Consider the following 23,175-nt stretch of genomic DNA (forward strand, 5'->3'; position numbering starts at 1 on the left):
CTATCCCTTGTTACCTAAAGAGTTTTTATTGTGAATTTTATTGTGAAGTTTATCAAATACCCTGTATTCCTCCAATAGACATTGGTCATTTTACACCAGATTCCATTTGCTAGTATTTTATTTAGAAATTTTGTATTGCTATCCATAACTAATTGTTCTCTTGTACTTTCTTTGTCTAATTATGATATCAGGGTTATACTAGTCTTAACAAGTGATTTGAGTAGTTTTCTATTTTTCCCCCCATGCTTTGGAACAGTTTGTATAAAGTACGAAGTCTCTCTTTTTTTTAAATATTTGGTTAAAAAACAAACAAAAAACCCACACACACGTATAAAACCATCTGTGCCTGATTTATGTTAGAGGAGTTGATTCTTTTCTTTGTTTCAAGTTTTTCTACAGTCATTAGTCATCAGGTTTTCTATTTCAAGTATAGATTTGATAAATTACATTTTCTTAGAAAATTGTCTGTTTCACCTATATTTTAAAATATATAAATGTATACAATATTCTAATTTCACATCTTTCCTGATTTTTCAGTTATAGCTCTCTATTCCTAATTGTATATTTATGCCTTTTATCTTTTTTCTTGATCATACTTTATAATAGCATTTCTATTTTATTAATATGGCACAGTTTTTATTGACTTTATTATGATAAGAGAACATTATATGTGATTTTATACCTATATATTTGACTATTTTAGGGTTTTATCAATTGAGAATTTTATTTGTTCTTCCCTACTTCCATCAGGTTTATTTGTCCTCATTTTGTTACTTTTTTGAGTTGAAAACTTCATTTATTTCCTTTTGTTTTCCAATGTGTGAAAGCCTAGAAATATACCTCTCAGTACCACTTTGACTATATTGCATTGATTTTGATAAGTAACTTTCTCATCTTTCCTTAGTTGTAAACATTTGTAATTCCATTTTGAACACATCAACCAAAGGGTTTCTTAGAAGAATGTATGCATCTGTCTGTTTTCATTTTTCATATTGCTTTGCATGTTATTATAGATTGTTTTGTATATCTTTCTTTTGCTAACTTTGAAATTTATTTCACTGTGGTCAGTAAATAAAGCTTGTTGAGATTATCTTTGTAGCCTTGTATCCAGTCGCTTTTTGTAATTGTTCCATGTGCGTTTGTAAAGAATATTTTATTCTCTGGGTTTTTTTTAGGGCGGGGGAGGTATAGTGTTCTTTAATTTCCTATTAGATCAATCTAATTGTGTCAAGTTTCTATATCCATATTTATGTTTTTGCTATTTGAACTGTTATTTTCTAGGATATGATTAGCAATTTGTCAATTTATCCTTGTATTTCTATCAATATTTATGTCAGACGCCAAAATGTGCACGAGAGATATCCTCAATAAATTATTCCTTTTATCCTTATATCTATCTTTTTCTCTTTTAATGTTCTTAATCTACATTTTGGTTTTTATATTAATTTTTGCTATATTTCTTTTTGCTATATTAATTTCTTTGCTATATATTTCACTTACTTATATACCTTTCTCCATTCCTTTATTTCTAACTTTCTTTTGTCTGCTAATCAATATATAGCTGGATTATTTTTTGTAAATCCTGTCTGAACTTTTTAATAGGTGAGTTTAGACACATTTATTATGATTATTGATATGTTTAAAATTATTCCTGCCATTTTATTTTTGGTTTTCTATTTAACATATTTTCAAGTTATTTCTTTTTCCCTCTTTCCTATCTTCCTGGATTGCTCATACATTTTTTTATTATTGTTCTATTTTTTCTTTACTATTTTGGGAATCATAATTCTATTTCTATATTAAAAATTCTAACCCACATGCTTCACTTTCCATTCTTCTACATCATCTGGTGCCTTCCTAGTCAATGGAAGAGCACAGCAGCACTGATATCACCTGGAATCTTGTTCTCATCCTGAATGTCCTGAATCAGAATCTGTTCTTTAACAAGACCCCCCCACCCCGTGATTCGTTGGCACATTAAAGTTGGAGAAGCTCTGATTTAGTGTGTATCATACTGTATTCACCCTCCAGATAAGATAAGATCTTCAGTGTGTTATTGTTACGTTTTACTTTTTCAGCTTCCTCTGTTTCCCTCACCTTCTCTCAATGATATCATTTGGAATTATAGCTCTAAATTTCTAGTTTTTAAGATGCTTAAAAACATGTAAATCTTATTTAGTCTTAAGTCTTTCTACCCAGCTTCCTCTGGCAGTGATAATCCTTTCAGAGGTGTGGGTATGGGTGAACTTTCTGAGCCCCTGACTGTCTATAAATTATATCAACCTTGCACTTGTGTGATAGTTTAATGACTATAGAATTACAGATTTAAGGTTTCTCTTCCCCTGAAATATTTGATCCAAAGCTATTGATCCAGTCTATTCTTGCATCCAGTGTTGCTAAGGTGGGTCTTCTATTAGATTCTTCTACTTGGCAATATTCTTTTGCCCTTTAGAAGTGTTTCAGATTTGGTTCTTAAGTTTCACAACATTTCTGTGTCTAGACCTGGGCCTGATCCACACTGGTTGTGCCCTTTCAGTCTTGAGTATTCATGCTGTATTATGTCTTTGAAAATTCTCTCTTGTTATTTCTTTCAACACTGTGGCCCCCGTTCTCTTTATTCTCTCTTTCTGAAGAGTATTAGTTATAGGTCCTTCTAGATGTGTCATACAAGTGCCTTCAGTTTTCTTTCACACTTTCTCTCTCTTTATCTATGTATCTATCCATTTACTTATTTATTTAGATTTTTTTTAAAGATTTTATTTATTTGGAGAGAGAATGAGAGAGAGAGAGTACATGAGGGCGGGGGAGGTCAGAGGGAGAAGCAGACTCCCTGCTGAGCAGGGAGCCCGATGTGGGACTCGATCCTGGAACTCCAGGATCATGATCTGAGCTGAAAGCAGTCACTTAACCAACTGAGCCACCCAGGCGCCCCCCCAGCAGAATTCTTAACTGATTCTTGCAGATCACTAATTATCTTCAATTGCATCCATCTTGCTATTCAGCCCATCTATTGAATATTTTTTTGTTTCAAAGATCAAACTTTAAGTTTAGAATCTCTTGATTCTTTTCATGAGATACAGTATTTTGCATCCCTAGTTACTGTAAAATTCCACTCTTGTTTAATTAACTCTTTGTGTAACAAGTCTTCTGTATATTGAATTTATTGTCTCTCTTCAATGGTCTTGTTGTCCCCCAAATATTGGTAGTCTCTTATTATTTTTATTATTGTATGCTCATCTTTAAAATTGACATGCCCCATTATAATTCCACCACACCAGTTGAAACTTCTTGGGAAGATGTGTAGGAGATCTGACTTCAGCAGGTATTCTGGTCTGTTTTTAGTAAAATGAGAAGGGGTGGGTGGTGTTGGGAAGTGGCTTGGCCACCTATCTTGTGGCAGGGGGAGATGTCCTCTCATTCCTTCTAGCCACTGGCACACTCCTTGTCATTGCCCTATCTCTCCCACCCAAATATTCATTCCAGTTCCCTCCACTTGGCAGCAAACACCCATGTTATTACTGTTGGGCCCCCTGAGGAGTTTTATCAAGTGGCAATACACATACAGGCAGGTTCTGTCCACTGCCTGTTTACCCCCATGTAATACCCCCAACTAATCACTCTGCCAGTTACTTCTAGGTTACCCCATGCTCCTATATCTGATGTAGCTTCTACATTTTATTAAGTATTGTCTTGTGAGCACTTGGGGCTTTCATGTATCATTCAGATCCATCTGATTTTCATTTTTCAGATGTTACAGTTTCCATGGTACTGAAGGATCCTTTTTTCCCTCTTAATTATAGTAGAAGATTTATCTATTTATTATACACTTCTTTCCTCTTAATTTTATGGATTGAGGCAGGAAAGGATGATTGTAAAGCCCATTCTCAGTCAACCATTTTGAAATCAAAGTCCTCAATTTTTCTATTATATTTTCTGATATTTTGTTGATTTGTAAGAGCTCTTTATATATTGAAGATATTAATACTTTGTCATATATGTTACAGTGTATATTCTTTGGCCCTGAATTTTTTGAGGTTATAAACTTTTAAAGATAATTTTTATTTTAGAAATGTTTAAATATGTATAAAAGGAGAGAGAATAATAAAATAACAAATCCAATGACCAATATTGTTTCATCTATACCTTTACCCACTATCCCTTCTCCTGATCATTTTGAAGTAAATCCCAGATATTATATCCTTTCATCCTTAATTATTTAAGTATGTACTTCTAAAAGATAAGAACTCTTTTTTTTTTTTTTTTTTTTTTAAGTAGGCTCCACACCCAGCATGGAGCCCAACATGGGGCTTGAGCTCACAACCATGAGATCAAGACCTGGGCTGAGATCAAGGGTCAGATGCTTAACTGACTGAGCCACCCAGGCACCCCAAAATAAGAACTCTTAAAACACATAACCACAATACCATCAGCACACCTAAATATCAATAATTCCTTAATTTCATTGAATGAAGTGATGAATTTACACATTTTTCTTGTTTTTAGATTAATGAGTTCTTAAGGGTTAATTCTGAAAACTTAAGTGACCACAATAAGCCCATAATGCTTACTTGATAGTTACATTTAGATAAACAAAACATCTCTTTTTTTACTGACTGCTGTCTAAAGAGCCTCAGAAAAGCATGTCTAAAGAGATTCAGAAAAGCATGTCTATAAAGTTTAATTCTTTACTTGTCATCATTCTTTCTTATTTGAAAATTCAGGTTCTGACTATGATGGAAGAAAATGAAACAGTAGATAATATTGCAAAATTAGACCAAAAGGAATTTGGCCTGGATCTTGAAGAACTGGAAAGACTTCACGATGAAAATGAGGAAGAAGTAGCAAAGGTATTGAAAAATCTAATTTAAGGACCTTAAAGAAATATAATGAAAGAAGTAAAAAGAAAATGGGAAAGAGGACTTTTCTAGGATAATGCAAATAAAACAAAACCTAGTGCATATAAATACAATGAGTCCGAGAATTATTAAATTTGGAAGTTAGGGGAAAGAAGAGTGTCTAGGCCAGCCACACATCTGATGTTTTGTCTCTCCTTCATGACATTTGTTCCAACCATCTTCCACCATATGTTTGAACATTTTTAGAAATCCTCTCAGCCACCTTATGCCAACTTTGGACCTTCTGGTTTAGTGAGCCCTTCCCTTCCCCTTCCCTTCCCTTCCTTTCCCTTCCCTTCCCTTCCCTTTTCTTTCTTGTAGGCTTCACACCAGCATGGAGAGAAGATGAACAATTACCATGTTCCCTGTGTGTCTTCTCTTGTCTATGCTAGCAATCCCAGGTCCTATGGCCATCATATAATGTAGTTTCAATAGCTTCATCATCATCATGCATTTTCCCTCTGGTTTCATTATATTTGAGTATGGCATCCACAAAAGAATTCCAATTATTATCTGTCCAGTTTAGAGAAAAACACACACTGAAACTTCTAATTCTCTAGATACTAAACTTCTATTGCTATAGCCTTTGCATCTCTTTGTGGTGGTCACATTATATTGTTTACTTGTATGGATTTTATTTTAGGTCAAAGTCCTAATTGTGTTTTACACAGAATGTTCTCAACCTGCACAGTACATTTGATTTTTTGAGTGTGCAAGAATAAAAATGTTTTTTTCTAAGCAAGAGAAGGAAATGTGGTTGGATTCAAGGACATTTAAGTGGATTATAATTTGTTCAACAACTATATCAAAATGAGGCTGATAATTTGATGCCTCTAGCAGAGAGGTTTCCAGTCATGTGCTCCAGAACTCTCTCCTGTTAAGCATGTTAATTAATGACTGGGGTAAAGATATAGAAATGAGGCATATTTATCAAATTAGTGAATGACATGAGGCTGAGAATGAAAGGAAATACATTGGATAACAGAATCAGGACCAAGAGGACCTTAATAGACTGACTCAAAGAGGTAAAATTCACCTCAAGGAGGTAAAATTCATCTATCCATTCATTCATTCTGCAACATTTATTGAACACCCATTACATGCCAGGCACTATTGTCAGTGCTGGGAATACAATGACTGAGATAGATAGGTCCTGCCCACATGGAGCTAATCTGGTGGAGAAGACAGACCCTAAACAAATCTCTCTATACTGTATGATGTAAACTGAATTCTGTGATGGATGTGAGGTATCTACTTCTGTGGTCAAAAATCACTTGAAAGAGGTGACATTTCATTTGGGTTTGAAAAGGAGAGAAGGAGTTAGCTATGCAAAGAGTTAGGGGAAGAGAATGGCAGACTAAGGACACACCATGAATGAAGGCCCTGAGTCAGAAATGGAGTATTCCAGGAACAGAAAGGCCAGAAGGGCAGTAGCACAGTGGACAGGAGAGAGCTTCCTGGAATGGGGTGGGAACAGAGGCCAGCTCTGAAGACCTCATACATCATGGTAAAGAATTTGGCTTTTGTTATGGTCAACAGAAAGCTATTAGAAATGATCCCATTTTCTTATTTATAACAAATAGGCACCAATTTAGGGGCTTTTTCAATGTTACTTATTTTGATGGTCACAACCGTCCAAAAAGGTAGGTTGTTGTTGTCCTGACTTGAGGAAACTAAGGATTTGGACCTAGAATCACTTGGCTAATTTCTCACAACTTGAATAAAAGCCAGGAAGCACTCCCAGTCTGCCTACCAGGCTTCAGGCTTTTCCCCTTCGACCCTGGCTTCATCCAAGCCTGTAATGCTTCCTCCCATTCTGGCACCTAGCCTGCTCAGCTTGACCACTCTGCAGTGAGTTTGGGTTGGGTACCTATGCCCATCCTCACTCTAGTGTTGCTTCTCCCTCCAAGCTCATGTGCAACCACTCATCCCCACGAACCTCCTCCTCTGGCCTACTGACCTACAGACCACTGATAAACCCACCCTGATTACCCCCACCCCATGCCTCCCCTCCAGATGCTCCTTGCCACTTAATCAAATTCCTGCATATTCCCCAAGAAGTTTTCATGATCTTCTGAGGCAGTCTTTGGTACAGAGAAAATCTCTTCACATGCTTGTTTGCCCAATATTATTACTTTTTTTTTTTTTAAGCTCTGGGCTTTAAAGAAATATTAGCCCCAGATTGGATGTGATAGTGAAACCAGATGGTCCAGCACAGAACAGTGTTAGCAGATGACACCATAAACCCAGTTATATTTGGGAAGATACTACTAGTCCCTGGGAAGTGTTAGTGGTACCTACCTGTCAGGGATCCCAGTCCTAAAGGGACCAGGATATTAGTTAGCTCCGGTCAGGATCTCAACCACAGGGAAAAGACCAAAGCCCAGTAATGACAACCTGGACACAGAAATAGGGACAGAGCCTGGAGGGGTTGATCAAATAGCCTCAGAAGTGGAGAGGGGAGGGCTGGGTAGGCTGGGAATCAGGCAGGTTCCGACAACTGATAGGCCAAAACAGCTGTTTGTTTAAGGAAAAAATAATTTACAACTGTATTAGCCATTAACTCAATGGATAAAAAAGAAATAAAATGCAAATTAAACAAAGCCTTTGATCAGACAATGAATAAAGTAAGCATGAATGATTGAATGAACAACTATGACATTTTCTAATCCAGGGGATATTATTCTTAACTAGTTTGCTGATAATTCTGCCAACAAAGAGAAATACAAAAGAGGTTCTGAAGAGGATCCTAAGGACTAAAGATTGTTGGTCCTCACTTTCATAATAGGTCTTTTAGCAAACGCCATTAAAACAAGAATTTTTTTTTTAAAGATTTTATTTATTTGACAGAGAGAGACACAGCAAGAGAGGGAACACAAGCAGGGGGAGCGGGAGAGGGAGAAGCAGGCTTCCCACGGAGCAGAGAGGTCATGGATTCCATGACCCTGGGATCATGACCTGAGCCGAAGGCAGACGCTTAACGACTGAGCCACCCAGGCGCCCCTAAAACAAGAATTCTTAATCACTTAAAGGTCAAGCAGTTGGCTTACTTAAGCAGATAAAACCAATTGAGGTAACATGTTTCTAAATGAGAAAAGGTCAAGCATATGATCCCCAAGAGTCATGGGACATTTATTTATAGTGGATATAAATAATAGAAGAATTAAGTGACCCCAAGACAGAGGTCACAAACTTGCACTTCAAATATGCATTGACAAGAATTAAGCCAACATTTAGATATCTGGTAGTTTCATAAAAAGTACACATTTTCAAAATTCTCTAACAAAACAGGAAGACCCGGCATAGTGGGTTCGCTCCCCAGCCCTGCACCAACCCGCCAGATCTGTGATAGTGTGGATTTTAGCTATCTAGCCCACCATGGCCATGCAACTGGCCTCACACTGACTTGGCTCATGTTTAGGACCTGTCTGCCTTTAGCGGTGTTTATGTTGATACCCTGGTCCTCAAGGAAGGGAATTCCAAGCCTTCAGACTAAACTTTAGGAAAGGTCCTTGAGACAGGAAAGTGTTTCTCCCCAAGTGCATCTCAGTACAGGGCAGTTCTGTGTGGTGGGGCAAGAAGACAGCCACTAAATGTGCAGCCATGACTGATTAGTGAATTTATAATTCAGATTATTTTTTAAGAAGCCACATATTCATGTTTATTTTTTCCCTTCATCTACGTTCTGCAAGATAAGAAAGGATGCAGAGATGCATAACCTTGCCAAGGCCTATTTGGCTGAACTTATTAAAGAAGAATGCTGGAATTCGATGGCTGTGAAAGGTCGAGCTCTTAAGGTAACAGACATAATTCCAGGTACAACACCTTAGCTGATAAGAACCTTCATTGAAAGTCTCATGGCAGAAAATTTTTTTAAATAATTTTAAGAAAATGCATACGTGGAATAACATTCAGAGCATCCATGCCCTCCCTGTTCCAAATTCCACCTAGTTGTGACACTTTCTCTTGTTATCATTTTTCCCTCTCTGCTCAGTGCCTGTGCACTTCCAAGCCACCATCTCTTAAGATTTTCTTTCCTCTATGAACTACCTGCATCCGCTCTTCATACTATCTCTTCCAAAAGGCCACGTCACTCACATTCCACACAGATCGAAAACTAGACATAATATTGTTCACAGTTCTACCCGTACCCTCTAAACATCTGGGTTTTTTAGTGCTTTTTCATTGAGATTCCTCCCAACACAATTTCCCTCTTTGTGTAGGGTGACCAGAAGTCCCAGTTTATGCCTGTGGTCCTAGAGTAACTATAAGAGCACCCTTCTCACTTTCAAATATGCCTCCCCCCAATTTGGATGATGAAGTATATGGCCATGCTACATATTTGTGATTGAGTATTGCTCTTAAACAGGGTTTCATTAGAGCGGCACATTTGGGGCTGGATAATTCTTTGTTGTGGGGGTTGTTCTATGGATTGTAGGATGTTTTGGCCTCTATCTACTAGACCCCAGTAGCATCCAAAACTCCCATTAGTGAAAATCAAATATATCTCCAGACATTGCCAAATGTCCCTGGAGGGCTGGGGAGGAAGGGGACAGGGCAAGCAAAATCACTCCTGGTTGAGAACCACTGCTCTAGAAATAAATCCCTCACAAAAGCACAGTATTTCTTTTTTTTATTGTTATGTTAATCACCATACATTACATCATTAGTTCTTGATGTAGTGTCCCATGATTCATTGTTTGTGCATAACACCCAGTGCTCCATGCAGAATGTGCCCTCTTTAATACCCATCACCGGGCGAACCCATCCCCCCACCCCCCTCCCCTCTAGAACCCTCAGTTTGTTTTTCAGAGTCCATCGTCTCTCATGGTTCCTCTCCAAAAGCACAGTATTTCTACCCAAAGTTTACATCATTACTAATGATGTACATTGTTTAATTTTAAAGAAAGTTTCCACTGTCAATTCCACTCACGCATGATGACCGATGACCATTTTGATCAGGAATAATATCCTTCACTCCACCTCTGATATGCACAATGGTACTACAAGTGAATTTATTTTATCTTGCTTTTTTTTTTCCAAGTGCTTTCACATGCCCTATGTGGTTGAGAACTTTCCAATGAAAGAACGCACGGAAGAAGAGTTGAAAGAATTAAAGAGAGTTTTGAGGCAAAAGAAGATTGAAACAGAATGTCTTAAAGTACAATTTTAAATATATATGTGTTATTTATATAAGTAATGTGTTTTATTTTAGGGTCTCCATACAGATTTGAGTTAGGATACAACTTAAGATAAGTTTAGATAATGTTCACATTTTCATTCCTTGTTAATTTGTAGAATATATTTTAATAAATATAGGAGCTAAATCCACACAGTAAATCAAGAAGCCTGTAATCCTATACAATACTAGCTAGCCCTCAAATAGGAGGACATGCTTTCAAAAAATGAGATTTGGGGTTTTGTTCTTGTTCTGGTCAGAAGTTGTCTTCATCTACCCTACTCTTTTTATCTTCTTTTATCATGAGGGATTATATTTTTAAATAATTGACCAAAGATGAAGTAGTATCTGTTTTGATGGAATTATGGTTTTCCTAGAGCAATCCACTTGTTTGTTTGTTTGTTTTAAAACAGCAATCTCTATCAGACCGCCAAAAAAACACTTCCCATCAATGTAGTTTTGGTCAGAACTTTGCATCCATTCTTTTTCTGAAACATAAAATGAAGGCATACTTCAAGTCTTCTTAACCTACACTCGTCAGTCCTATGTGAATAAGTTTCTTTGTAAACATGAAGAGAAGGTATATTTTTTAATGTTTAAGTACCAAGAAAGACTCATGGTATTTATAAGCAGCTGTCATCCTGACAGAAATATAAATTATTACATACTATCAAAGACAATTTTTACTCTCTTGACTTATCCACACTTTATCAGTTTCCAAAGCTTAAATCTCTTCTGAATCAGTTTCAGGATCTATCCATCACTTTGAATTCAGTTGTTGGCAAGACAATTTAACATCTAAAATGACTGAAATATTTAAGTTGTCGCAAAATTGCCCTTTAGAGAATTCTTATTACTGCATAACTTTTGTGTCACCTTTTTCTATATTAAGCTACGGAAGGAAATTGTAGAGGTTCAGTCTACAATTACCTTGGTTAAGAAGCATCATGAAGAGGAGGATGAAGAAGAGGAAGAAGAAGTGGCAGTAAAAAATTCCAACTTGCCCAATTACCTGCTTGGCAGTCTGAGTACTGATTTTGGCGTACAAGCCCCTTTGTTGTCAAGCCAATTGGAACTTCATTCCAGAGAGGAGAAAATCAACCAAATTATATTACTGAAAGTAGGTGAATTTTTTCTTTATCCTCTAAAATCTCTAAAACTCCCCATGAGGCATCTTGCAAAGGCTCAAATTGAAATCTAATGCTAATCAAATGATGTCTTTAAGGTACATAGAGAAATATCCAGATGGCTAGTGTGTCCATGTTCTTCAAACAGAACTTGTGTACAAGAGCTGCTTTCATCTCTTTGGACTGGGTTCTATGATAACAGGTTTTCTGAAGAATACCTACGCTGGCTGACACCACAAACAAACTCTTCTTCTACTTAGATTTTCAGTAAGCTCAGAGATAAAAGAGATCCTTGAATGCCATCTTCTAGGTAACTCAGATGTCCGTTAGATCAAGATATGATTGCTTATCTATCCCCTTAACCTGGGGAAATACAATTTCCTCTCTAAGACTTCCATAACTTCTCTTCTGGGACTCAGGAATAAGGTGCAACATCCCACAAGCTCTAAGCTCCTACTCCTTACTCTCCACTGAACAAGTCAGTCTCAGAACACATCTGTATATGCCTACCAAAAGTTTTTGAAATTTCAGTTACAGACTGCACCAATGTGGATGCTTCAAAATTTAATGTTGACCATTCCTTTTCCTGAAAGTCCTCCAACCATATCTGCCATTTGAGTTCCAGCCTCCTACCATGATACTCTGCTCTCTCTTCCTATTTTTTTCTTTTCTTCTCCTCCTCCAACCCCTGAAATTCCTGTGCGTTTATATCCAAAACTGTTTAGTTATCTCTTTTGTTGCTCAGCTTTTGCTGACCCATGCCCTCACTGTCTCACCTTCCTGCTGTTTTATTAAGGCATTTTCCTACAAAGTTAGTTTCAGCCCAAGAGAAATTCTGGTGTCATCTGTTAAGATCATCTTTCTACCTGCTTTAATGGTTTCATCTTTGGTAGGACAGATATACAGACTGAACTCTGATGGTAAAATAAGGCTACTTTAGTTGACCATCATTCCACTCACCAGCACAGGTGGGAACAATCCAATCAGACCCACTGCCACCTGGACAACTGGCTGATCCAGCTAGCCAACTTAGTCCCCTTCCTACCTGAGAATGACCTGACCATATTGTGTGTGGTTGTGCTTTTCTGGAAATTCTCCAAACAACCTCTACAGGCCATCCTTTCCTTACCACATCTCCCCCAAACAAGGCCTCAAAGGAAGACATTTCCCAATTTAAAGATCCCATATCACTTTTTAAATATTTTATAATGGGGTTTTTTAGAACGTATACAAAAATTGAGAGAATAGCCCAAAGAGTCTCCAAGTATCCATCATCTACTTCAGCATTTATCAAGATACCTGCATACTGAGTTACGTTTCCATTTCAGGAAGTAGATTGTGATATAACAGTTATGCTATTGCCTTAATCCTACCCATGGTAGGATGCCACTGTGGATTACTGAACAAAGAAATGACTTAATATAAACTGTATTTTAGAAAGATTAACTTCCTGATAATTCATAAAGTGATTGTGGAAGGAAAGTAAAACCGTGAGACCATGTTACTAGTAATGATCTATAACATGTGATGTATTCTCAGTATTACATTGATATTTCAGGATGTCATCTACAAGGTAAAAACTGCTTTCAACAATGAGTTTGATGCTGCATATAAACAAAAAGAGTTTGAAGTTGCACGTGTGAAGGAAAGAAATGTAAGAATTAAAGAAATTATTTTAGATCTGGACTTGGAAGAAGTGGTCTGGCAACCAGAATTTGATGATTGTGAGAAGCCAGAGAGAACCCTCATTGTGGAAAACAAAGAGGTACTAGCTAGCTGTGTTATCCCTTCCCTTTTCTCTCAGGACATTTTCCCACATTCTTACTTATTCATCTTGTGTGCAGTACTGGAAGTGACTGTATCAGGTGGTATTCTTGGTCACAAGAAACAAAAACAGTTGACATTGCCTCAGCAATAATGAGAATTTCTTTTGGAATCCTCTGGAATCTAGGGAAGATTTGGATGTCAAGCCTAGAAAGAAGCAGGGACCAAAGACTGAAATCTCATGGGGAGTTAAGAAGTCCGCTTTCTTTATCTCTTAGCTCACCTTTGTCTGCATTTCACCTTCCTCTAGCAGTTTCTACTTTATTTCTCCTCACTCAAGCAGACAGCTGGTCCAAACTAGAACCTCTTAGTCCTAATTCCACATTTGACTAGAAAGAGTTTCATTGACCCAGCTTGGGTCCAGCGCCTGTATCAAAGAGGGTTGGATCACATTGTGGAAGAGAGCCCGATGAAGCTCCAGTAATTATCTGGGTCATTAAGACAGTATGGATCCCAGAGAAAGGGGGCTCAGTGGTCAGCCTTTTTTTTTTTTAAGAGAGAGTGTGAGGCATGGGGGCCGGGGGCCATGCAGAGGGAGAAGCAGAGGGAGAGGGAGAGAGAGAATCTTAAGAAGACTCCATGACAAGTCCAGGGACCAACATGGGGCTCGATCTCACCACCCTGAGATCATGACCTGAGCAGAAATCAAGAGTCGGATGCTTAACCTACTGAACCACCCAGGCGCCCCACTGATCAGTCTTCTTAAAAGGTGTTTGGCCAGAGGTGGTTACAAGTAAATGCTTAAAGAAAATCATTAAAATATAACCAAATTTAAAATACTAAAAAAAAAAAAAAAAAACCAACAACTTTGCTCATATGAAACCAGCTTGATTTCTTTGGGACAAAAAGTTAATAGTGTTACTTAGAAATAACAGCAAACACTTATATAGTCCCTGTTAAAAGCCAGGTACTGTTCTAAGTGCCCTAGATAGATGGAAACTAATTTATCATTATAAGACCTTACAAGGTAGGTACTAATATTACCTCTATATTACAGATGAGGAAACTAAGGCACAGAGAGGTTAAGTAGCTTGACCACCGTTAGAAAGCTAGTAAGTGACAGATTTGGGGTCTGAACGCAAACCCTTTTCCTTCAGAGTACATCTTCATCTCTACAGTCTACTGTACTTGTTTAAGGAAATTATTTCTTCCAGAACCTGTCTCCTGCCTGTAACCTAAGTCTCTGGAGCACTGTGATAGCAAGGACCTCACTCTGCGGCTCTCACCAAGATCCTGCTGGGGGCAGTCTTCGTATGTGCATAATTAACCTCACCACACTTGCTTCTTCTCTAAGCCCTTCTACATCAGGAGAGTGATCCTGTTACAAGCCAACTTATGATGTCTTTCCTTTGCTTAAAACCTGCAGTGGCTGCTCATTTCACCTCTGATAACAAGCCCCTTTGTGACTGCCTACCTTGCTCTGGGCCAGCCACACTCTCGTTCCCACAATTCCTTGAATGCTCCAAGCTATTGACCTCGCAGGAGCCCCATCCTACAGGATTTGGCTAGATGACATTCCTTTGAACCCCTTGTCTAAATCAGATCCCTATTATAATCTCTTTAGTGATGGAGAAGAGCTTTGAGAGCTAATAGAGAAGTAACGATCAATTTTCCCAGCCCTCTCATTCTAGATCTCATCTTTGTCCCAAGATAGGAAATTGATTGTGAAATCTGGTTGGTTCCTTTATCCTCTCGATACCTTCTAACCTCCTCCCTGGTGTGTGGAAGGAAGGTTTGGTGTAAATTGTGTAAGAACAACAGCAGGAAACTACATTTTCTCTTTCAGATTACAGCTCAGAAAATGCTTAATCCATGGCTGAAAGCCAAAGCAGAATTGACCGCAGCCCGTGAAATGGAGCGATGGCTTTTGACACGGGTATGCAGTTTTGCTCAAACGTACCTAAGACCCTCTTTCCTAGGTATATTTGTTCCTAATTTGATTGAATAGTCTTGTATTTTACTCCACTATAGAAACACATCAGGGCATTTGTCATGGTCAGAGGTCCCTGGAATCTCAGGGGCCTCCTTCTCCTCTTCCCTTCATGCCACTCGCCACCTTCCCCAATTCTAAATGCCGTCATTCTAACATGGGGTGGGAGGCTGACTCTGGTCCTACCAGAGGGCCAGATCTTTGTCTTAGCTACCCTCCCTGACCCTGGCTCTTTTCCAGGGCCCTGACACAAGGCACCGAGGCCTGATGGACATGATGGGAGGAGTTCTGGAAGTCAAGAAGGAAGATATTTTGAGAATGGTGAGATTTCTGGACATTCTTATGGAAGATGGAATGGGGTAGAGAGAGCTACTCAAATTTGATCGTTTTTGTCTATATTGACCTGAATTTTAGAAATTCTACAGCAACAAATATATAACCTCCCAGTACCTCATAAATATACCACATTAGGCAAATAAGAAATTTGAAACTGCAGACTTGCCTCCGCATCTTACATAAAGCAAACAAAAGAACAAAAACAAGCAAACGTAGTGGTTTTGGTCTGGATAGAAAGCAATGATAATGTTGCATCTGTAATTCTCTGGATATAAGATGAAACATTCCCTTTGATATGTGCCTTAGGTGTCCCTGGAGCCCAGGTGTAGTTCTAGCTATGAAGATATCGACATACATCTCTGAACCTGTCACCTAAGGGTCTCTATATGTCCCAAATTGCCCACTCTCGCTTATGTTCACAGAAAAGCAGTTGTAACTTTTTTCATGTACTTTCTTCAAAGGGTCAGGCCATTGTCTTGCCAATATGAAGAACTATATCCCTTGAAAGGGCTCTTTTTTTTTTTTTAACTGTAATGACAATTCTGATCTTTTACTGTACTGCTATATTTATGTTTGAGCCATGGTGTATGCTTTCCTTTTTATCTTCAGGTGATTCCTCAACCTGCTTTCATGGTAAAACCTGATGCTCTATGGTCTGAAGAGGAGAGGAAACAATTCAAAGACTATGAGAAGAAAGTCAAAGAGTTAAATGAAGAAAGAGATAAGTATAGAAAGGTCAGAAGAGCAAAGAATTAATATACCCTACCATGGTTTTGTTCCAGTATGTTTTCAAATTAAGTGTTCTTTATTCTCTCAGTAGTTGTTAGTAGCTTAAGGATACTGTTTCAGCTTAAATTCTCAAGAGAATTTGGGGAAGTGGGTAGAGATAAATTTGAAGAGTTAACACAATTTAAAACAAAAAGAATGTATTGCAATTTTTTTTAAAGTTCTTGTCGATTTCAATATTTCCCAGATTGTTAAAGTTCATTTGGTCCTCCATTCTTTCTTCAAATGTTTAATGAACATCTATGAGAGTATGTTCTAGGCACTGCTCTGTATCTTCCACATCTGTTTGAGTTCAGTCATAACTCTTGCTTGATTTCCTCTCAACCTCAAGAAAAGGATCTGACAGAAGAATGACACAATCAGCAGCACATACTTTACAGTTCTAACTTGAGATATTTGCAAAGCAGTTCTCCCACTGATATCTCCTTGCATCTCAAAGAAACATTCCCACATTAAAATTGCTTACAGTTCACAGACCTGTGTCCCTGAAACAAATAATACATTATATGTTAATTTGAAAAAAAGAAAAAAGAAAATTGTTTACAATTATAATAGAGATATAAAAATGGATGGTGTACAACCAAATAAAAAGTATCTATTCGGGGGGCGCCTGGGTGGCTCAGTCAGTTAAGCAGCTGCCTTCAGCTCAGGTCATGATCCTGGGATCCTGGGATCAAACTCCACGTCCTGCTCCCTGCTCAGCGGAGAGCCTGCTTCTCCCTCTCCCTCTGCCTGCCACTCTGCCTACTTGTGCTATCTATCTGTTGAATAAATAAATAAAATCTTTTTAAAAAGTATCTATTCCGCTATGAAGAAGGTAAAATCATGGCATTATTTGAGGCAGGGCAGTTTGTCAGCTTTATAGTGGCTGTATCTCATGAGCAACTTCTTTGGACCTATTGATAACCTGTTCCCATTTTTATTCACAGCAGTCCTCTAACAGTGCCCTCACATTTCATCCTAAGATAGTATTTCCCAAAAAGCCAAAATGAGCAGTCTTGAATGCAGTGAAAATTTCAAGCAGTTAGGGAGTATAGATGCCTAAGGTGGCAGCATTTATTTCATGATCTCATATTGTGAAATAGTCTGCTGCCAACACCCTCACCTCCCTGCTCCTTGGTCAAATTCAGTGGGTAAAAGCCAGCCATGGCTAAAGCCAGTACTCAGCCTTCTCTGCACCTGCACTACACACCACGATGTGGGTAAAGAAAAAAATACTAACTGATTTCCCTCCAATGACCTTACTCTTTATTGGGTCTTCAGAGCTGTTCGGTGATGCTATTCCATTTCCCCACCCCTAGCTGACTCCATACCACCTGAGGATCTTGTCAAGAATATTTGATTTGATTCTGTCATTTTGAGGAAATGGAAGCATCCTGAGATTTCTAACAAGCAGCCTGGTGGTGTGGCTTGCTGCTGGTCAGAGGAGAACGCTTTAAGTAGCAAGATCCTAGAGGAGCACGTCCCACATTCTCCTCTGTCTCCAAACTTCCAACACCTGACCCCCTTGGCTCACTCACCTCATTTTCTATTTCACTGGGAGGGGAGAAGCAACTACAAGAGATTTTCCTTACTCTTCCACTCCCACATCTACCTCCCACCTGCACAGAATCCATAGACTCTCCCTTTCTCTTTCTTAGGGATGAAATGACCTTGCACCTGCCCAAGGCTGGTCCTCCACTTGTGCACCTGATCCCATCCCATCTTACCATTCGGGCAATTTGCCCCTTTTTCTCACATCAGTTTTTCCCTCCAACATAGACATATGTTGTAATATTATACATTGGATACATCTCTCATTGTATAGAAAAGAGAATAAGAAAGAAAAATAGACTCCTTTGAAGAGGATTCTGGAATTCTTTCTACTATCCTTATGACTTTTGAGTTAGTCTGAATTTATTTCAAAGTAAGTTAAAAGGGTAAAAAAAGTCCCTGGACCCAACTTTCCTCTCAATCCACTGCCCAGTATCTCCTCAGAAAACCCCTAGAAAAATCTGTCTTCACTGTCTCCAATTTCTCTTTTCTCAGTCTATTGGAAAAACCTTTATATTATGGAAAATGTCAAACATATGAAAACATAGAGAAATAGTATAATGACCTCCCCCATCCAGCTTCAACAATTATCAAGTCATGGCAAATCTTATTTCATTGTATATCTCTACCAATTTTCCCAATACTAGATTATTTTTTGCCAATTTTTATTTTAGGATTATTCAAATGTACAGAAACGTTGCATGAGAAGTACAGTCTATATACCATATACCTGTGTCAATAGTGCATGCATGTTCTGTATATCTAGTATACCTGTACCATATACCTTAACCCATCAGCTTTTAATATTGCCACAGTTTTTTGTATTTTGTATTTTTCTCCTGAATTATATATGTGTGTGTGTGTATACTGTTCTTATCAGTTTAATATCTGATATTTATCCAATTCCAATTCAACATACCCTAAGGTTCTTCTCTCTTTCTCTAATTTAGCATGTAGATCTCCTTTCTCAGGGCGAGCTCTAGTTCCCCAAATATAAGTATATTTATTCATTTGCTCAGTCCTACAATATACGTATAATGTCTCTACCAAAAGCAAAACTTCTTGGTAGGTTTTAAGATTTCCTTGCACCTCTTTTTGTTCTTAGGATATATCTCATGGAGGGCAGACTACCTGCACATTATATTCAGAATTTATTGGGACTAATCCTTTTTTCCCCTTCTGTGTGGATAACATTATCAACTTGATATAAAGTTCTTCATGCAGCGCTGTTCTTATTTCAGGGGGAAGAGGCCAGTGCGTCTTCTGATTTCATGATTTTCTTTTGTTTCTGCAGGACCCTTAATCTTCACTTCTTCCTTTCTTCTTTCCTTTCACCCAAGTCTCCAAGAGGCCCCTCCCTCTTCCACGCTGCCTCACTCTCCCCAGAAGCAGCACTGCCTGAGACTGCACCTCCAGTCCCTTTGTTATGATTTTCCAGAAGCTTCTCTTTGGGCACTGCAACAACTCCCACCCTACTCCAAACACAAGCATCTCTTACCTGATTTATGGCATTAGTTTCTCTGCCCTTCTGGTCCCCTGATCTGTACCCCTCCCATTTTACCTCCCACCACTCTCCCGGAACCTCCTTGGTGTTCCTCAAAGATACCCAGCACACTCTTGACGCCAGCACCCACAGCTCATTCTTGCCATGGGCCCTTGACATGCTGTGGCTGTTACCGGGGGTGCTTTCACCCCATTTAGCCATACGGCTTGCTGCCTCACCTCTTTTGGATCTCTACTCGGTTGTCATCTCATCTTCCTACATAACATGGCAAACTCCCTCCCCACCAGCCCCTCTCTATCCGCCCTCCCCCCCCTCCCCCCCGCTTCGTTGTTCTCCAGAGTGCTCATCCCCACCTGGCCTACATCATCCGTACTTGTTTACACGTTACCTGAATCCTCTACTAGAATGTAACATGAGGGAAGAGATTTGGTCTGTTTTGTTCATTACTATATTCCACGTTTTGAGAACTGTGCTTGACCCATAATAAGCACTCAATAAATATTTCCTGAATGAATAGATAAATTTATTGACAGCTATTATGTGCCAGGCACTCTCCTAGGGCCTGGTGATCTGCAGATGAAAGGCTACCACCTTCACCCTTAAGAGCCTAGTCTGGTCAACTACAACAATACCTTCTTAAATTGCAGGCCATGTTTTTGTCCGGGGCTGGGAGAAATTCTTGGTCTGATGGATTCTGCATTGTTCATCCTTACCCTCCTATTTAGTCTCCCACCTTTCATCTCCCCTGCTTCTCATTTTGCAGCATCTGATACAGTTTTGGTTAAAATTAGATTTTCCCAGGAATGTTTGAGGAAAAGTGACACCCAATTCTTTAACAAATATTCCTTTGGTTCCCACTATGTGCTGGTCACTGTGTCGGGTCCCAAGGAACACTTGCTGAATAGACAGACACAGCCCTGGCCCCTCCCGGTGTTCACTGCCTTGGGGTTGTTCTATGGATTGTAGGATGTTTTGGCCTCTATCTACTAGACCCCAGTAGCATCCAAAACTCCCATTAGTGAAAATCATGGGAGGAGTTACACATTAACTGGAAATTCACAGAGTAGTTATTTAACTGCAGTATGACGAATCAGGATGGACAAGTTCAGGTGTCACTTATGACAGTAAACACAGAGACACTGACGTAGATTGGGGCCACAGGTACTCACTAGGTCCCCTTTTCAGGCTGGCGTGCCCATCCCCTTATGGCTGTGCATGTCTCATACCTGAGACCTTTGGTGCCTTGTCCTTGGCTCATCAAGGGGCATCCCTTGTTACAGCATACAAGGCTATACCACTGCCCCTATCCAGAAAAGCCTGTGACTGACTGATGAGATGGGGATACAAAAGTCCCGCCCAGTTGGCCCAAATTGGGACAGCTCAGCAGAGCCTCTCCATTACCCTTATACCCTGGGAATCAGGAGAAGGCTGGGCCACCTAAGAGCACATTGTTGCTCAGCTCCTGCCCCTTCCCTGCCTGCTTCCCTTCCCCATTTTACAAGTGTCTCTGAAAAAGCACTCCCTCCAAAAATTGCATACACTGGAATCCTGTTCCAGGCTTTGCTTCTAAGACTCAAGGTAGTGCCTAAGACAGGACCCAAGGCAGGCTTACTTGAGAAAGTGGCTTTTATGCTCAAGTTGGAAGAATGAGAAAAATGACAGGTTGAAGAGCAGGGAATGGAGATCAGACAGATAGAAAAGCATATGAGAAGGGCCTGCAGTGAGAAGAATGTGGGACATTTGAAGCACAGAGCAAAAGGCTGTTCTAACACTAAAAGAGTTCCTTTCACACTGGAGAGAAGGGTGGGCTTCAGACCCTTGGACAATCTGATCCCAGCAGGCTGAGCCTTTGGTCATTTGCCAGGTGATGGTGCTTCCATTGTCCAGGAACACATGGCTTTGATACACAACTACTGGGCCCACAGTCCATGGGATTTTTTTCCATTTCTATGAGATTGTGTCATAAACAATGGCAAGCAAACTGACCCTGAAGCGTGCTTTTCCTGTATTTGTTTTATTTTAGTATTTCATCATTGCTTAATTAGGTTTATTTGGGTGGTGTTTCTCCTTGTGTCAAGTGCCTCTACATTTTGCTAAACTCTCTTCATCACCTTCCCAGAATTAGTCTCTCTCTTCATTAAACCAGCATAGACAGAACTTGGCTTTTTCTTTAACTTAAGAGAGAGAGAGAGAGAGAGCACACACACATGCATACACACACTCCTGTGCAAGAGGGGTCGGGGAGGGGCAAAGGGAAAAGGAGAAAGAGAATCTTAAGCAGGCTCCATACCCAGCACGGAGCCCGATGCAGGGCTGTCTCATGACCCTGAGATCATGACCTGAGCCAAAATCAAGAGCTGGATACTTTAATGATGTACAAATGTTGGCTAATTGGACAAAACAATAAAAATAAATAAATTTTTTTAAAAAGGAGCTGGACACTTAACCAACTAAGCCACCCAGGTACCCCATAACTTAGCTTTTTAAAGTAAATTTAAAATAATAATTCTATTATTACCATCAATTTATTCAACTAAGGATTATCAATGAATGCTAAAACTGGTGGATGAAAGTTTGATGAGGAACAAGATTTTTACATGGTTTCTAAGTATCTTCCCACAAATTAATTAATTACAAATGGAAAAACAGTAACTGTACAATAGAGAAACTGGCAGACACTACTTAACCAAGTGATCACAATTAACATCACCAATGATGAAACAAACCCACATCACATCTCTTCATGTGGTACGCTGAGAAGGGTACAACATGATTCATGTGATGTTCCTGTTAGTAATGTACCACCTGTTTTAAGCATGAGAAAATATCAGACAGAGCTAAACTCAGTGACAGTCTACAAAATGACTCACCTATATTTGAGTGTCTGCAGTTTATTATCAAATGATCATGAAAAAGATAGAGCTAGGGAGAGAGAAAGAGAAGAGATTGAGCTAGTAATAAATCAAATGGGGCAGAACATTAGCAATAGATTAATATGATAAAAAGTATATGGGAATTCTGGGGCACCTGGGTGGCTCCATTGTTAAGCATCTGCCTTTGGCTCAGGTCATGATCCCCGGGTCCTGGGATCGAGCCCCGCATGGGACTCCCTGCTCTGCAGGAAGCCTGCTTCTCCCTCTCCCACTCCCCCTGCTGTGTTCTGTCTCTCGCTGTGTCTCTCTCTGTCAAATAAATAAATAAAATCTTAAAAAAAAAAGCATATGGGAATTCTTTGTACTATTCTTATAACTTTTCTGTAAATTTAAAGTTATATCAAAATCTTAAAGTTACAAAAACTTTTAAAGATAAAAATTATTTGTAATGGTATATCTAGGATTGATCTGCTGATACTTCTTTAAAAATAAAAATTTATAGGGGCTCTGGCTCAGTCAGTTAAGCATGTGACTCTTGGTTTCAGCTCAGGTCATGATCTCATGGGTTGTGAGATTGAACCCTCATCAGGCCCTGTGAACAGCAAGGCGTCTGCTTGAGATTCTCTCCCTCTGCCCTTCCCCACTCATGTGCATGGTTGTGTGCACACACACTCTCTCTCTCAAATGAATCTTTTAAAAAATAAATATAAATTTATAGCTTTCTACTTACCTACTGTGTGTTTAGCTCTAAGTCCTTATAGAATTTCAAAAAAGTAGGGGGAGAGAGGGTAGGTGGGATATTTTCCCCCTGTTGTAGCTACTCAGCTACATAATTGTTGGAGAGACAACAAATACAGAAAACAAAAGAGAGTATAATTATATATGTTATATCTCCAACTGTCTATATCTATCTATATTTCTATCTCTGTCTCTACCTCTATATCTATATACTTAGTCTTTATTTCCTTAAAATCTAAAAAATTCCATGAAGATATATCATGGCTTAAAAAAAAAAAAAATCAAGATTTTTTAGGGCCAGATTGTATACCTGGAAATTTCTGTCTTATAGAGAGAGAGTCAGAATTTCCCAGAAAGATTTGCTGAGATTTGTCTTACTAGGCCTATCTCTGCCTGCACCATTAGCCATGATCAGTTATTTCCTTTTTTTTTTTCCCAATGTAATCTCTT

General features: G+C 38.9%; 1 protein-coding gene across 3 annotated transcripts in view; it reads left to right on the forward strand.

The window, feature by feature from the left end:
* CFAP43 (cilia and flagella associated protein 43) overlaps nt 1–23,175 on the forward strand; it is a 107,712-nt gene that overhangs the window by 64,426 nt on the left and 20,111 nt on the right. For all 3 annotated transcript variants that reach the window (XM_088019839.1, XM_088019838.1, XM_028098904.2), the window contains 8 exons: nt 4,722–4,847; nt 8,588–8,692; nt 9,940–10,056; nt 10,967–11,194; nt 12,760–12,966; nt 14,812–14,901; nt 15,196–15,276; nt 15,901–16,026. In XM_088019839.1, the coding sequence (XP_087875965.1) occupies nt 4,722–4,847; nt 8,588–8,692; nt 9,940–10,056; nt 10,967–11,194; nt 12,760–12,966; nt 14,812–14,901; nt 15,196–15,276; nt 15,901–16,026 (1,080 nt within the window). The remainder of the gene's footprint in view (nt 1–4,721; nt 4,848–8,587; nt 8,693–9,939; nt 10,057–10,966; nt 11,195–12,759; nt 12,967–14,811; nt 14,902–15,195; nt 15,277–15,900; nt 16,027–23,175) is intronic.

The sequence above is a fragment of the Eumetopias jubatus genome, unplaced genomic scaffold (assembly GCF_037043125.1).
Source record: "Eumetopias jubatus isolate StellerSeaLion01/CBP00866 unplaced genomic scaffold, mEumJub1_p1.0 scaffold_17, whole genome shotgun sequence".
Lineage (NCBI taxonomy): Eukaryota > Metazoa > Chordata > Mammalia > Carnivora > Otariidae > Eumetopias > Eumetopias jubatus.